The following is a 14301-nucleotide window of genomic DNA, read 5'->3' as shown; positions in this document are numbered from 1 at the left end:
AAAGAATAGAGTCTGCAAGGAGAAAGCTTCACCCAATGTGCAACTTCATTCTAACTTTGTGACTATTCAAATAAGAAAAACAATAAATTTTACAAAGCAGTGTCTCAGAATTCTGCAACATTGTGGAAAATTCCACAGAGTGGCAGATCTGTCATGAGTCTAGTTTCCTGTGTATAAGAATGAAACACCTGTGGTGCATTAAACACTCAATGTATGAAAGGATGTAGCCTCTGTTGGATGTGCTTTTTAGGAAGTTCAGTTCTGGAAGAGATTGTAGGTTTAAAAAAAAATCTGCTTCTGAGTTATCTTTCCTCACTTGGAAAAGTTGGTGCTGTATTTGGCTCCCTCCCCAACATTCTCCTCACCTGAAGGTACAACAGTTTCGGTTCCAGGCAATGCTGGTTGCCCTTTGGTACCTTACCAAAGTGATTGGCTATTCTTAATATGTGTTCTGAGGCAAGGCTGACAAGTGATTTGTCTTTGGGGTGGGGCCGCAGAGGTCATCACAGCCAAACCTGCATCTGCCCTCACCTGACATCTCTAAATGCACATTCCAGCAGGAGTCACTGCATAGGGATCAGTAACAGGAGCTTTGGCTGTGTTTTTTGTAATGGTTTCAGCCAAGTATACAAATTTTAGTGGCAGATATGGCCAGTGATACAAAAATATTATCAGGTTGGTGACTAATGTTGTCAGACTGTCAAAGCGACATGTAGATTCAACATAAAAAATGTGTTACCAAGACAACAATGTTCCTTTAAAATAATAAAAGGATTATACTTCATATTAAACTGTCTCTTCAAACATGATTTGAGAATCGAGCTTTCAGGATAGAGTATAATGTTTAATAAGTGAATCATCTGGTAAAGTGGGTGTTGATACTCAAATGTCAGAAGTAGTTTAATTACTCTGACATTATTCCGATTTAATTAAAATAAAGTTGAAAATACAATAAAGCCTCATTTCTGCTCACCCTCTATTCTCCCTTTCCTCTCCATCTGTTTTCTATTTTAGTTCATTTTACTTTGTCCCCTTTGTATTTAAAATCTGGTTTGAGTCTGTCTAAACTGTTTGTACATCAGAGCCATGTAACTAAAAAGAAAAGAGAAAGTTTTTCTTTCCTTCAGCCTGAGTGGTATTTGAAGGCAATATGTGAGATGAAAAACCTGTGTGCCAACTGAGTAATGCCCTGCAACATGTTTCACTCAAGTCTTATCTTTTTACAAAACCAGATCTTGACAGCTCCATTGTGAGAGTCTGCAAGTGAGGTGAACTTGATAACTGGCAAGTGTCAAAGTTGTGAGTTACCATCTCCCTTGTGATTGGAGATCTTTATCATATCTGCCTTCCACCCATGATCTTATCTATGCAGTTGAAAATCTTGCATATAAAATGTGCTGCACCTTAACTGTGCCCATAATGCAGAAATATGCTTTTCCAATTGGGTCAAAAAAAACAACTTACTGGTAGAAAAAGGACTTGCATTGATATAGTACCTTTCATGACCTTACATTGTCTCAAAGCACTTTACAGCTAATGAAGTACTATTTTGAAATGTCACTGTTGTAATGAAGGAAAATGTGACAGCCAATTTGCACACAACAAACTCCCAAAAACAGCAGTGAGATACACGACCACAAAACCTGTTTTAGTGACGTTGGTTCAGGGATAAATATTGGCCATCAGGAGATCCACTGCTCCTCTTCAACTAATGCCTTGAGAGCTTTTACATCAACCTAGGAGGACACCTTAGTTTTGCATCTCATCCAGGGATCTACATTCCCCCCGTTCCACACTGAAGTGCCAGCCTAGATTATGTGCTCAGGTCTCTAGCATGGAGTTTGAACCACAGCCTTCTGATTCAGAGGCAAGAGTGCTACCACTGAGCCAGTACTGACACCAGAACCTGTATTGTGTTCTCACCCACTCTCTATATATATCCAAAGGTAAAAAGATAGGATTAACCCTCAACACATTAAAGAGCTCTAAAAATTAAATACAAAATTTACCATACTGGTCTTGGCCTCACCTTCTGCTCTATTTCTGGAGCTTTTATTCTTCTCCTTGCTCCTCTCCATTGCATTAACTTTTGTCATCCTCAGTATAGTTCTTCTGGTCTCCCTGCAAGTGTGACTCTTCATCCCCCATTCCTTTCTGGTCTATTGTCCTTCGATTCACTGTATACATATGCTGTCCTGTGTTGCCAATGCCTGGAATATCCCACTATCTGCACTCCCTGGGAACAACAGCATGGTAGATCAGATAATTCTATTTATTTATGCACATTTAAAATGTAATTTTTAAACTGAAGTTTTCACAACATCACAAGTAAAATTATTTAAAATAGATTTCCTACATTCTCAGACCATATATCTGCATTGGCTACAACCTGCATTTGTAAGTGACTATATTTATAATCAACAAAGATTGCCTATTGACCTTTCCTTGTGTGTTCCCTTTCAGTGTTCCATCTCTCAAGCAAGGTGACTACTGTGGTGCCAGAAAGCTGTCTGCTGATCTTTCTGGGTTTGGGCCTTGGGGGTATTGTCCTTGCAGCTGCCAAGAAACCAGAGTACCAGCTGGACCCAGATACCTTCTTCCTCTTTCTTCTCCCACCCATTGTGCTAGATTCGGGGTATTTCATGCCCAGCAGGCTCTTCTTTGACAACTTTGGTGCAATTCTGATGTACGCAGCAATCGGCACCCTTTGGAATTCATTTACAACTGGAACAGCACTTTGGGGCATCAAGTTAGCTGGCCTCATGGGTAAGTTGTAGTCTAGCATCACTCTAGCTATATTTACCATTACAAATCAATTCACATTGTGGGAGAGATCTGCATTGTCCACAAAAGGCAATGGTGGAGCCTTGAACTCTAGCTGGGCTAATAGTTCCAACAGTTTGTGTTATTCCAGGCCAAGCTGTTGGGATCTTTTCTCTCATCAGCTTTATGAGGTTGAGTCCATCATTTTGCCTGTTTATTATCTAGTTGTGCAGTATACAAAATGAATTTATACATGTTCCTTTACTTCAGTAATTGTCAAATCCTATCGATTTGAGCATGCAGTTCAGGGCCAGTGATAACATCTGTATCTGATGATGTGTCAGTCAGACAGGTTTGAGCCAGAGCACTGAAGGAAGATCTCTATTAGCAGCTGCTGAGCTGTGCTGCAGTTAATAATGCTAGTTAGTTTCATTCAGTTGTTGATAATAAAGGGTCCTCAAACAGGTTGCAAAGAGAATTTGACACATTGCCTTTTGGCAATCCTTTGCCTCATTTTGTGGTACATAAAGAATTTGAGGTATGATTCCGTGCTTCTACATTCCATGGGGTTAGTTTTAACCCTCAGTGATGATGTGAAACAGGCAATATTGTCTTTAGACACCTTGCCCCATTTTCCTTTTCATTGACTTCAGCATTTTACACCATCATCGAAGGTGAAAATGACCCCAACAGGGAAGCTGCATGCAAAGGGACATGGGTCAGAGATAGAGCTATAGCCTTTTAGCCCTGCTTCTCCCACTATATTAGGAAGTCATGATGAACCTTTATAAAACCTTGCGCTTCCTGATATATATTAATGACCGAGACCCTCGGCCTACAGGGCACAATTTCAAAATTTGCAGATGATACGAAACTTGGAAGCATTGTGAACTATGGAGGATCGTGTAGAACTTCAAAAGGACATAGACAAGTTGGCAAAATGGGCGGACAAGCGGCAGATGAAGTTCAATGCGGAGAAATGTGAAGTGATTCATTTTGGTAGGAGGACCGCAGAGAGACAATATAATATAAAGGGTACAACACTAAAGGGGGTGCAAGAGCAGGGGGATCGGGGATATATGTGCATAAGTCATTGAAGGTGACAGGACAGGTTGAGAGAGCAGTTAATAAAACACACAGTATCCTAGACTTTATTAATAGGGGCATAGCATACAAGACCAAGAAGGTTATGTTGAACTTGTATAAGACACTAGTTCGGCCTCAGCTGAAGTATTGTGTCCCGTTCTGGGCACCGCACCTTAGGAAAGATGTGAAGGCATTGGAAAGAGTACAGAAAAGATTTACGAGAATGGTTCAGGGATGAGGAGCTTCAGTTATGAAGATACATTGGAGAAGTTGGGATTGTTTTCCTTGGAGAAGAGAAGACTGAGAGGAGATTTGTTAGAGTTATTCAAAATCATGAGTGGTCTGGACAGAATAGATAGAGAGAAACTGTTCCCACTCATGAAAGGGTCGAGAACGAGAGGGCACAGATTTAAAGTAATTGGCAAAAGAAGCGAAAGCAACATGAGGAAAAACTTCTTCATGCAGCTAGTGGTTAGGATCTGGAATGTACTGTCTGAGAGTGTGGTGCAGGCAGGTTCAATCATGGCTTTCAAAAGGGAATTGGGTTAAGTGCCTGAAGGGACAAAAAATTTACAGGGTTATGGAGAAAGCCTGAGGGAGTGGGGGAGTAGCCAAATTGCTCTTGCAGAGAGGTAGCATGGGCTCAATGGACCAAATAGCCTCCTTCTGTGCTATAAGCATTCTATGATGCTTTGTTCCCAGTGAACACAGCCCACTGACTGTGACTGCGGGATTGCAGAACCACCCTTTATATTGCAGACTCCTCCCTCCTCTTCTTCAACCTCTTTCTGTAAGCCTGTTGCCAGTTTCTGTATGAAATCACCAAATGGACCTCAAATGTAGCAGTTGGTAAAGTAACAAAAAATGATTTCAAAACAGTCAGAGAATGAAACCGGGCAACATTTTAGAATGTTGTTTATTGACATAACTGCTGGCCGATTCAATTTAATTCCATTTTGTCTTCAATCCAAACTGCACGTTTGTTGATTGCAAGCACTGAACTCCTTTCCTACAGCAGCAAGTGCTAGGATTGAATTATGCTAAATGGAGAGATGACTGTGATCTAATACGTGTAGATAATAATATGACCCAATCATACAATATTCAGGCTAAGTACCTTTTGTATAATCTATTCTGTCAAAGGAGTATTTTACCCTTGAAAAACAAATAAAACTATTACTTAAAGATATTTCTTTAAAACCCTTTCTATTTCTAATGCACAGTTTAAATGATTGCCTCCTCACCTGCATTGCTCGCACTGATGTTGGTGCTGTAATGACATCAAGGGATATGGGGATAGCATGGGAAAGTGGCATTGATCTAATTGAATGGTGGAGCAAGTTCGATGGGCTGATTGGTCTATTCCTGTTCCTTTGTTCCTAATCAGAGTCAGGTACTATGACTAATGGGGAATCATGTTTGGTACAATTCACTGCAATAGAAGCCGGGCCGTGCTGCAGAGGCAATGGGAATAGACAGGTGCAGCACTTCTTCCCTACTTTGAATTACAGCCAAGCCAAAACTGTAGATCTGGCTATGATTGAAGAATAGCTGTATGAAGCTCGTTTTTGTTGGATTTAAATGTAACACTGTACAATATTTGAGACGATAATGCTCAATAAGTTATTCCCTACCTACAAGGCAACTGTTACATTTCATTGTGTCAGCCATGGCTCAGTTGGTAGCACTCTCGCATCTGAGTCAGAAAGTTATAAATTCCAGTCCCGCTCCAGGACTTAAGCACACAAATCTAGGTTGACATTCCAGTGTAGTACCAAGGGAGTGCTGCATTGTCAGAGGTGCTGTCCTTTGGATGTTAAACTGAGACCCTGTCTGCCCTCTAAAGTGCCTGTAAGTGATCCAGTGGCAGTATTTTGGGGGAAAAAAGCAAGGGAGTTATTCCCGTAATAAAAACAGAAAATGCTGGAAATATTCCGCAGGGATGGAGAAAGAAACAAGTTAGCGTATCAGGTCGTTGACCTCTTGTCAGAGCTGCTGAAGAGCAGGGGAATTATCCCCGGTATCCTGGCCAATATTTATACCTCAATCAACATCATAAAAAACAGACGATCTGATTATCACACTGCATTTGTGGGAGCTTGCTGTGCACAAATTGGCTGCCACATTTCCCACATCACAACAGTGCCTACACTTTAAAAGTGCTTCGGGATATCCTGAGGTTGTGCAAGGTGCTATATGAATACAGGTCTTTCTTTTTTAAAATTCATTGCTAAATACTAAAAACAGAATGCTGTATAATAAAGACCAATTAGTAGAGAAAATATCTTGTACTTAAGGTTGCGAGTTCCTGTTGCACGAATTCCGGGGGGATTTCATCACATGACCTTCCGCCTCCAACTGCCACGCTGCCACCATTGGTCAGCTGGCGAGTCTTTCCTCACAACATGCCTCCTTCTCATGCCAATTGGAAAGCAAGCAGTCTCCATGTTACCCAGTTGGATGATTGGCCGTCAAACAGTCTTAGAAGCCATCTCCAGTTTTATTTTCATGCCCCTATTGTGTTTCTCCCAGGTTTCTTGCAACAATGTCCAGGAGAATAACCTCTAATTTTTGGAGACTGCAAGACAATATCAGTGGGTTGGCAACCCTACTTGTATTCACTCAGGATTCTTACTCTATTTGAATGATAAGATACTGTAGAATATCTTGCAAAGCACCATCACTTATTGTATAAGTAACTTTCCTAATATCTTGCTCTATTTTTGCAGATCCTAAAGTAGAAGCAGGTTTACTTGATTTCCTGCTTTTTGGCAGTCTGATATCGGCCGTGGACCCAGTGGCAGTAATAGCTGTGTTTGAGGAAGTCCATGTTAATGAAACTCTGTTCATCATTGTGTTTGGAGAGTCGCTCCTTAATGATGCCGTAACTGTTGTAAGTAAATACTTATTTTGTATTTACACATTGCACTCTGTAATCTATAGAAACTCACTCCATTGTAGTGTTACTCTACCCTTCAAATAGCTTCTGGATTCACCCCCCCTCCACAGCTGTTTTCAAACCTGGACATCAGTTTGCCAATGCTTCAGGCTGACTCCACCTTACTTGAATCAACTTTATCCCACCACAGGACCTCTAACTTTAACTCTGGACTCCTCTGTGTTGATTGTTTAATACCAGGATATATCTATCCTAACCTTGCTATATAACCAGTGCTATGTAACCTGATTTTCCCTATGCCCATTTGCCTGTGCGTTTTCGCTGCTGCTGCAGACCTGAGCCTATCACTTCTATTTCCCCTTTTTTTTCTTTTCTCTTTTCCCCACCTTGGGCCTTCTCTCCCATCTCCACAACTCCTTTCATTTCTCCCCTTTTGGGTGCTGTTCCCTCCCAAATCCCTACCCCAACCCTTCAGTATTCCTCGACCTTCCTACTCCTCTGCCGTCATCCCAAACTTCCCAACGTGTCTCTCTTGGCATTCTCTGAAGGGCCCATCGAGGCATTTGTCACTGCCTCCTTACAAGCAGCAACTGCAACTGCCCCATCCTACTTTCTCAACGACCTTCCCCCTGCATACACCCTGGAGGATAATCTTTGTCAAACTTCTTCCCATCCTATTCTCCCCTCCCAGTACTCACCATGTGGACTCTGCCTGTGGATCAGCCCTCACCACCACTCTCCACATCCCCTCCAGAATGTCCGTTCACTTGTGAACAAGGCCCTTGCCATCCATGAGCTCGTTGTGCTTGATAGCATCGACATCATAGCCTTGAAAGAAACCTGGGTGATGGGTAATGACACCTTTTCCCTAAATGAAGCCTGGTTATATCTTTCACCACACACCCCGCCTAAATTGCCACAGTAGCAATGTGGTTCTCATCACCAAATCACACCTTAGTTTTTCCCCCGACTTCTCTGGCATCTTCTCCTTTCAGCATCTCACCTTGTTCCACTCCTCTTGCCTCTCATTTAAAATCCTCGTTCTCTACTGCCCACCCACAGACCATACCAGGTCTTTCACTGAGATAGCTTCACTGCTTCCTCCCTCAACCTCTGCACCAAACGACTTCTCATCCTTGGTGATTTCAACTTCCATCTCAACTCATCATGCTCTCTCTCTCTTCTGACCCTCCTTTAATCGCTGCTTCCAAATTATTTCCCTTATCCATATTCACAGCCATCACCTCGAACTTGCCATGGTGAAAATCACAGATCAGCCCATCTCTGATCACTTCCTTGTATTGCTCTCCACCCACATACTCTTTCCCCCCTTCCCCACTTACTTTAATGTCCGCCCCTGAAATAAAAACTGCCCCCCTTGTCACTTACAAATGCATTTTTAAGTTCCCAACTGTCCAGCCTTTCACCATCCATTCAGCACGATATTTCTGCAGCTACCAATCTGCTCAATCACATCTTCACTTCCACCTTTGATGTCTTTTCCCCATTAAAGCCATTATTTTCTCTCACCCTGGTCACTGCCCCGGTAAGGTCCTCATCAAACAGACGCAATCTTGATCATTTATGGTGGATCACCAATTTAGCCATTCGCTGCCCGATCTGGCTGGACCACATAAAACACTGTTATGCCCTGCACATGTCTGCCAAAACTGCTCACTATTCCAGGATCTTCCTGAAATGCAAGGATAACCCCTGGCTTCTCTTGGCTATAAATCATCTTTTTAGACCACTCTTCTCTGTCATCTCCATCCTCTGCTCCCACAAGAAGTGCAAGGAGCTCATGCTCTTCTTTGTCACTAAGATTGAGACCATACTATCAGCTGCCTCTGCTGCTTCCCTCCCTTCCACTCGACCACCAGGCCGAACTTGCCCTAAGGTTCCCCCCATCCTAGTTCTGAACTTGATCTTTCTCTAGTTTCTCTCCAATCTCACTCGTGCCCTCTCCATGCTAATCTTATCCATGAAACCCACCTCCTTCCCCCTATTCCCACCAAATTACTGACCAGCAAACTTCCCTTTCTGGCCCCTATGTTAGCTGATGTTATTTATGGTTCCCCTCCCCTTCAAATCTGCCATCGCCATCCCCACCTCCTCAAAAAACCCACCCTCGAACTCTTTGTCTGTGCTAACTACCGCCCCATCTCCAACCTCCCTTTCCTCTCCAAAGTGCTTGAGCGTGTTGTCACCTCCCAAATCCGTACCAATCTTCGCTGGAACTCCATGGGCAGGATTGTCCATTTTGGGTCAGGACCACAATGCTGGGGCCCCGTACACGTCCTGACCCCACACTGTGTCAGGAGCAGTAACCCGACATAGATTTTTGCAGAATTGGCCAAATAATAGCTAAAGGATGCACTTACTGTCCAATGAAGGGCGGTGGGCAGGCTCCTGAGGCTGGAGGGCCAATAGGAGGCCCTCCAGCAATAACACATTGGCAGCCTGATCGACCGTGATTTGGAGGTGCATGATGGTGGGGGTAGGGTGTCCCTAGTGGGACAAAATGTGGCCCCATTCCGCCCCCTCCACCCATCCCTGGGCCACGTTTCGGCCACTATATGGGATCCGGCACAGTGGCACAGTGGTTAGCACCGCAGCCTCACAGCTCCAGTGACCCGGGTTCGGTTCTGGGTACTGCCTGTGTGGAGTTTACAAGTTCTCCTTGTGACCGTGTGGGTTTTCGCCGGGTGCTCTGGTTTCCTCCCACAGCCAAAGACTTACAGTTGATAGGTAAATTGGCCATTGTAAATTGCCCCTAGTTTAGGTAGGTGGTAGGGAATATGGGTTTACTGTAGGGTTAGTATAAATGGGAGGTTGCTGGTCGGCACAGACTCGGTGGGCCGAAGGGCCTGTTTCAGTGCTGTATTTCTAAATAAATAAATAAACTGGAAAATTCCAGTCAGCAAGGGATTACCCCTCAATTACAGATCGCCATTCAGCCCTGATCTGGCCTTCCCAAAAGTAGCTCAGGGGTGGGATGGTGCTGGCAAACTGGCACACCAGCTGGCAAAATTGTGTGCCCGCCTGCCTCAGTTCCCGCCCCTATTTACCTCCGAAAATCCTGCCACATGTTTCATTCCCTCCAGTCAGGTTTCTGCCCCAGTACTGAGGCATCCAGTACTGGATGAGCATAAATTATCTCCAACTAAATATTGGGAAGATGGAAGCCATTGTCTTCAGTAACTACCACAAACTCCATTCCCTAGCCACCAACTCCATCCCACTCCCTGACAACTTTCTGAAGCTGAGCCAGACCATTTGCAACCTCAGTGTGGTATTTGATCCCAAGGGGAGCTTCCAACCACATATCCAGTCCATCACCAAGACCACATAGTTCCACCTCCTGAACATCGCCCGACTCTAACCCAACCTCAGCTCATTTTCTACTGAAACCCTTGTCCATACATTTGTTACCTCTGGACTTGACAATTCCAATTTCAAGTCTCACCTAGGTCTCACCCCTCCCTATCTCTGTAACCTCCGATAATCCTCCAAGATCTCTGAACTCCTCCATGTCTGGCTTCTTTCATATTCCCGATTTTAACTGCTCCACCATTAGCAGCCGTGCCTTCAGCTGCCTCGGCCCTAAGCTCTGGAATTCTCTCCATAAACCTCTCTGCCTTTCTTTCTGCCTTTAAGACGCTCCTTAGAACCGACCTATTTTGTTTGACAATGCTCCTGTGAGGCGCTTTGGGACATTTTACTATGTTAAAGGTGCTATATCAATGCAAAGTTTTGTTGTTACTACTTTAACATGCACCCAAAGCAACCATGGGTATAATGATGGCTACTTGCAAGCTACATTGCAATTAGGTTGGCTGAGTTGGTAGCACTTCTACCTCTGAATCCGAAGGTTGAGTTCAAACCCCACTGTAGACTTAAACTCATAATTTGTGCTGATACTTTAGTGTAGTACTGAAGGAGTGTTGCATTTTTAGAGGTGCTGTTTTTCAGATGATATGTTAAATTGAGACAATGTCTGTCGAATCAGGTGGATGTAAAAGTTCCTATGGTTCTATTTGGAGAAGATCAAGAAATTGTTCCAGGTCCAGAATCCTCCCTCAATAAAAAAACACACCACCAAAGTGGATTATCAGATCATTTATTCAATTGATTGTTTGTTGTTGTTGGACCTTGTGTGCAGATTAGCTGCAAGATTTGCCAACAGAACAGTAGTGATTATATTTCAAAGGTAATTTATTGCAAAGTGCTTTAGGATACTTTATAGATGTAATAAGTGTAATATAAATGCAAGTTTGTTTTTTTCTAATTGAACTGAGGACATTTTATGTACTTTTTCAATATAATACAGAAGTGGAAGGAACATTCCAGAAATCTGGAACCTTCACGGACAGCAAATACAGTTGTTGTATTAACAATAAACATGTATCCTGTTCAACCGAGAACCCCAAATATTTAGAACCAAGGCTGATAAGAGTGAAGAGAAGATGAGGTAAGTTTAGAACTCATGCTTAGATGTTCAATAATTGAAGATTTTCATGGCTCCATTGAAGGGTGAGATATTTGGAGCAAAAAGCAAAGTACTTCAGATGCTGAAAATCAGAATTAAGAACAGATAATGCTGGAAGCACTCAGCTGATCAGGCAGCATGTGTGGACAAGGGAAGATAAGGTAGCATTGCACTGACCCTTCCTCATCTTCCAGCCAGCTTCTGGTCTATTGTTGTCCCTCTCACCCCAACCCTGGAATCCTCCCTACCAGCCGGCCAGCTGTGGACAGTAGCTGGCAGCGAGTGCCCACACATCATAGGTAAAATTTAAATGAAGCCCAAAGCTGAGAACAGTTCAGGCCTCCCCGACCAGGGCCTTGGACCCCTGCCGTAGACAGACCATCGATGCCATGCCTGTATTCGGCCTGCTTTGAAAATTTAATAAATCATCCTAGTTTTCCAGTTGATAACCCGACTAATAATTCAATTTAAGTTGTGCTGGTGCTTTAGGCACTAAATGGTGTGTTCTACCGCAGCCTGGATGGGTGCAGCTCCAACAACACTCAAGAAGCTTGCCACCATCCAGGACAAAGCAGCCCACTTGATTGGCACCCCATCCACAAACATTCACTCCCTCCACCACTGATGCACAGTGGCAGCAGTGTGTACCATCTACAAGATACACTGCAGCAATGCACCAAGGCTCCTTCGACAGCACCTTCCAAACCCGCGACCTCTACCAACTAGAAGGACAAGGGCAGCAAATGCATGGGAACAGCACCACCTGCAAGTTCCCCTCCAAGTCACACACCATCCTGACTTGGAACTATATTGCGGTTCCTTCAGTATCGCTGGGTCAAAATCCTGGAACTCCCTTCCTAACAGCACTGTGGGTGTACCTACCCCACATGGACTGCAGCGGTTCAAGAAGGCAGCTCACCACCACCTTCTCAAGGGCAATTAGGGATGGGCAATAAATGCTGGCCTGGCCAGCCTACGTCCCATGAATGAATAAAAAAAAAGCTCGTCATTTAGACATGCTGGACAATTGGCCGAGACTGATTTGCCAGAAACCACTTGCAAGAAATGTAAACAACTGTGGCCAATGCTGCTCACTACCTCTGGGCACCATTCTTTCCAGTCATGCTTTGCTGACTTATCAGTCGCTTGTTGTTGCAGTTTACCAGGACTGTACCTTAAACCCTGTTAAAATAGTTGCTTACTCTAAAGAGGAAGGAAAATATAGGGGTAAAATATGTTCAAAATATTCCATCATAGAAGGTTGGCCTGACAAGGTAAAAGAGGTGCCAGAAACCCTCCAGTGTTTTTGACCTTATAGAGATGAACTCGGTATCTCGAGATCCGTAACCTTCGGGGGAAAACAACCGAATGTGCCCAAAGCTCTCCGAAAGGACATCTTCTCATAATTTCACCAAGGCCATATGGGCATAGAGTGAACAAGACGACTGGCACGAGACACAGTATATTGGCCAGGGATCAATAATGACATTGAAAGGTTAGTGAGGATGTGTGAGGCATGCCAGAGCCACCAGCCACAACAATGCAAAGAACATCTACACCCTCACGAGATTTCATCAGTCCCTTGGTCCAAAATCGCCACTGATCTATTTTCCATTAATGGAGACAACTTTATCTTAGTCACTGACTATTTCTCCAAATTTCCAGTTGTCAGACAGGTAAAAGACACTTCAAGCGCAGTTGTCACAGACGCATTGAGTGTCATGTTCAGTCTATTCTGTGCACCTGATGAAATAATTTCTGACAATGGGCCACAGTATAGGGGCAAATTTATGTTGCATCAGACAACATAAAGAATTCATTGCATTCCCCATCAGTCTGTCCTAAAAAAATTAAGTAAAATATTACCTGTTCAGAAATGTCATTTTCTGACCAGATACAGACCCACCATTTTGCATTTCTGCCTCCTCCTTTGCTGCCTCACTGAGGACAGTTACAGGGAGGGACAGGAGTCCCAGAGTAGCAGTATTCATTTCAACAAGGATAGGTCACTGGGAACTGCATCAGAGCCTCCCAAACTAAAGGCAAAATGCTGCGGATGCTGGAAACCTGAAATATAAATATAAAATGCTGGAAATATTCACCTGTGGAGAGTGAAACAAAGTTAATATTTCAGGTCTGTGACCTTTTGTCAGAACTGGAAAATGTTACAGATGTAACAGGTTTTAAGCAAGTTCAGAGCTAAGGAAAGGTTGCGGGGTGGTGGGGGGCGGGGAGGGGTGGGTGTGGGTGGGGGCATAGACAGAAGAACAAAAGGAAAGATCCACAGCAGGAGTGATTAAATGGCAAAAAGAGCCACCCAACCTTAGGAAGCCCTCCATGGCAGTGTAGACAGCTTCACAAGGTGAGGTGCTATCCCAGGGCTGGATGACACCACAATCACTAACTAGGCCAGTCTGAAATGCCAAACCCCATTGAAATGACTGCAACCACTCACACTCCTCCCTCAGACTGAAGGCAATAGAAACACTGAGGTAGGGAGGAGGATACCTAAAATCTCTTAAGACCAGAAAATGAGGCATATATTTCTGGACCAGTATTGGATATCTTCTTAATTATATATTGCTTATATCAGTTTTGAATGAGCTATTCCAGTATAGGAGGTTTTGAGATACTGTATAACTAATACCTGTAATTAATATGACCATGGGACTTTTAAAACATTAAGTTGCTAGAATGTTTTTGTTACACTCTGACTAATATAGAAACGCATGCTGACTAGATTGTTGAGACTTTTTCAGGGAAAGCTCTTTAAAGCACACAAAAAAATAGTAAACTTGCTTCATTTTACAGTTGCTGATACATTTCAGTTTAATCTGAACCTTGTCGAACTTTATCACAATAGGATTTCACTAGATGAATGCGGCAGAATATCTGTTTCATGAAGATGAGAAAGCAGAACGTATTTAATTACTGGCTTTGAATCTGACCTTAAACTGGCTGAACAATTAACATAGATATTGCAAGCTTGAGGCAAACTGTATCCTATGCCTCAACTGTATTTGTACGTTTTTAACTCTTTAGAGATGTGTTTACTGAGACTCTC

At 43.3% G+C, this 14301-nt stretch overlaps 1 protein-coding gene across 4 annotated transcripts in view; it reads left to right on the top strand.

The window, feature by feature from the left end:
• The window catches only part of slc9a5 (solute carrier family 9 member A5), a 309427-nt gene that overhangs the window by 146265 nt on the left and 148861 nt on the right, over positions 1–14301 (top strand). For all 4 annotated transcript variants that reach the window (XM_068049563.1, XM_068049564.1, XM_068049562.1 and 1 more), the window contains exons 2-3: positions 2464–2766; positions 6579–6742. In XM_068049563.1, coding sequence (XP_067905664.1) covers positions 2464–2766; positions 6579–6742 — 467 coding nt within the window. The remainder of the gene's footprint in view (positions 1–2463; positions 2767–6578; positions 6743–14301) is intronic.

Source organism: Heterodontus francisci, chromosome 17 (genome assembly GCF_036365525.1).
Source record: "Heterodontus francisci isolate sHetFra1 chromosome 17, sHetFra1.hap1, whole genome shotgun sequence".
NCBI lineage: Eukaryota > Metazoa > Chordata > Chondrichthyes > Heterodontiformes > Heterodontidae > Heterodontus > Heterodontus francisci.
This window is presented reverse-complemented; position numbering and strand designations above follow the sequence as displayed.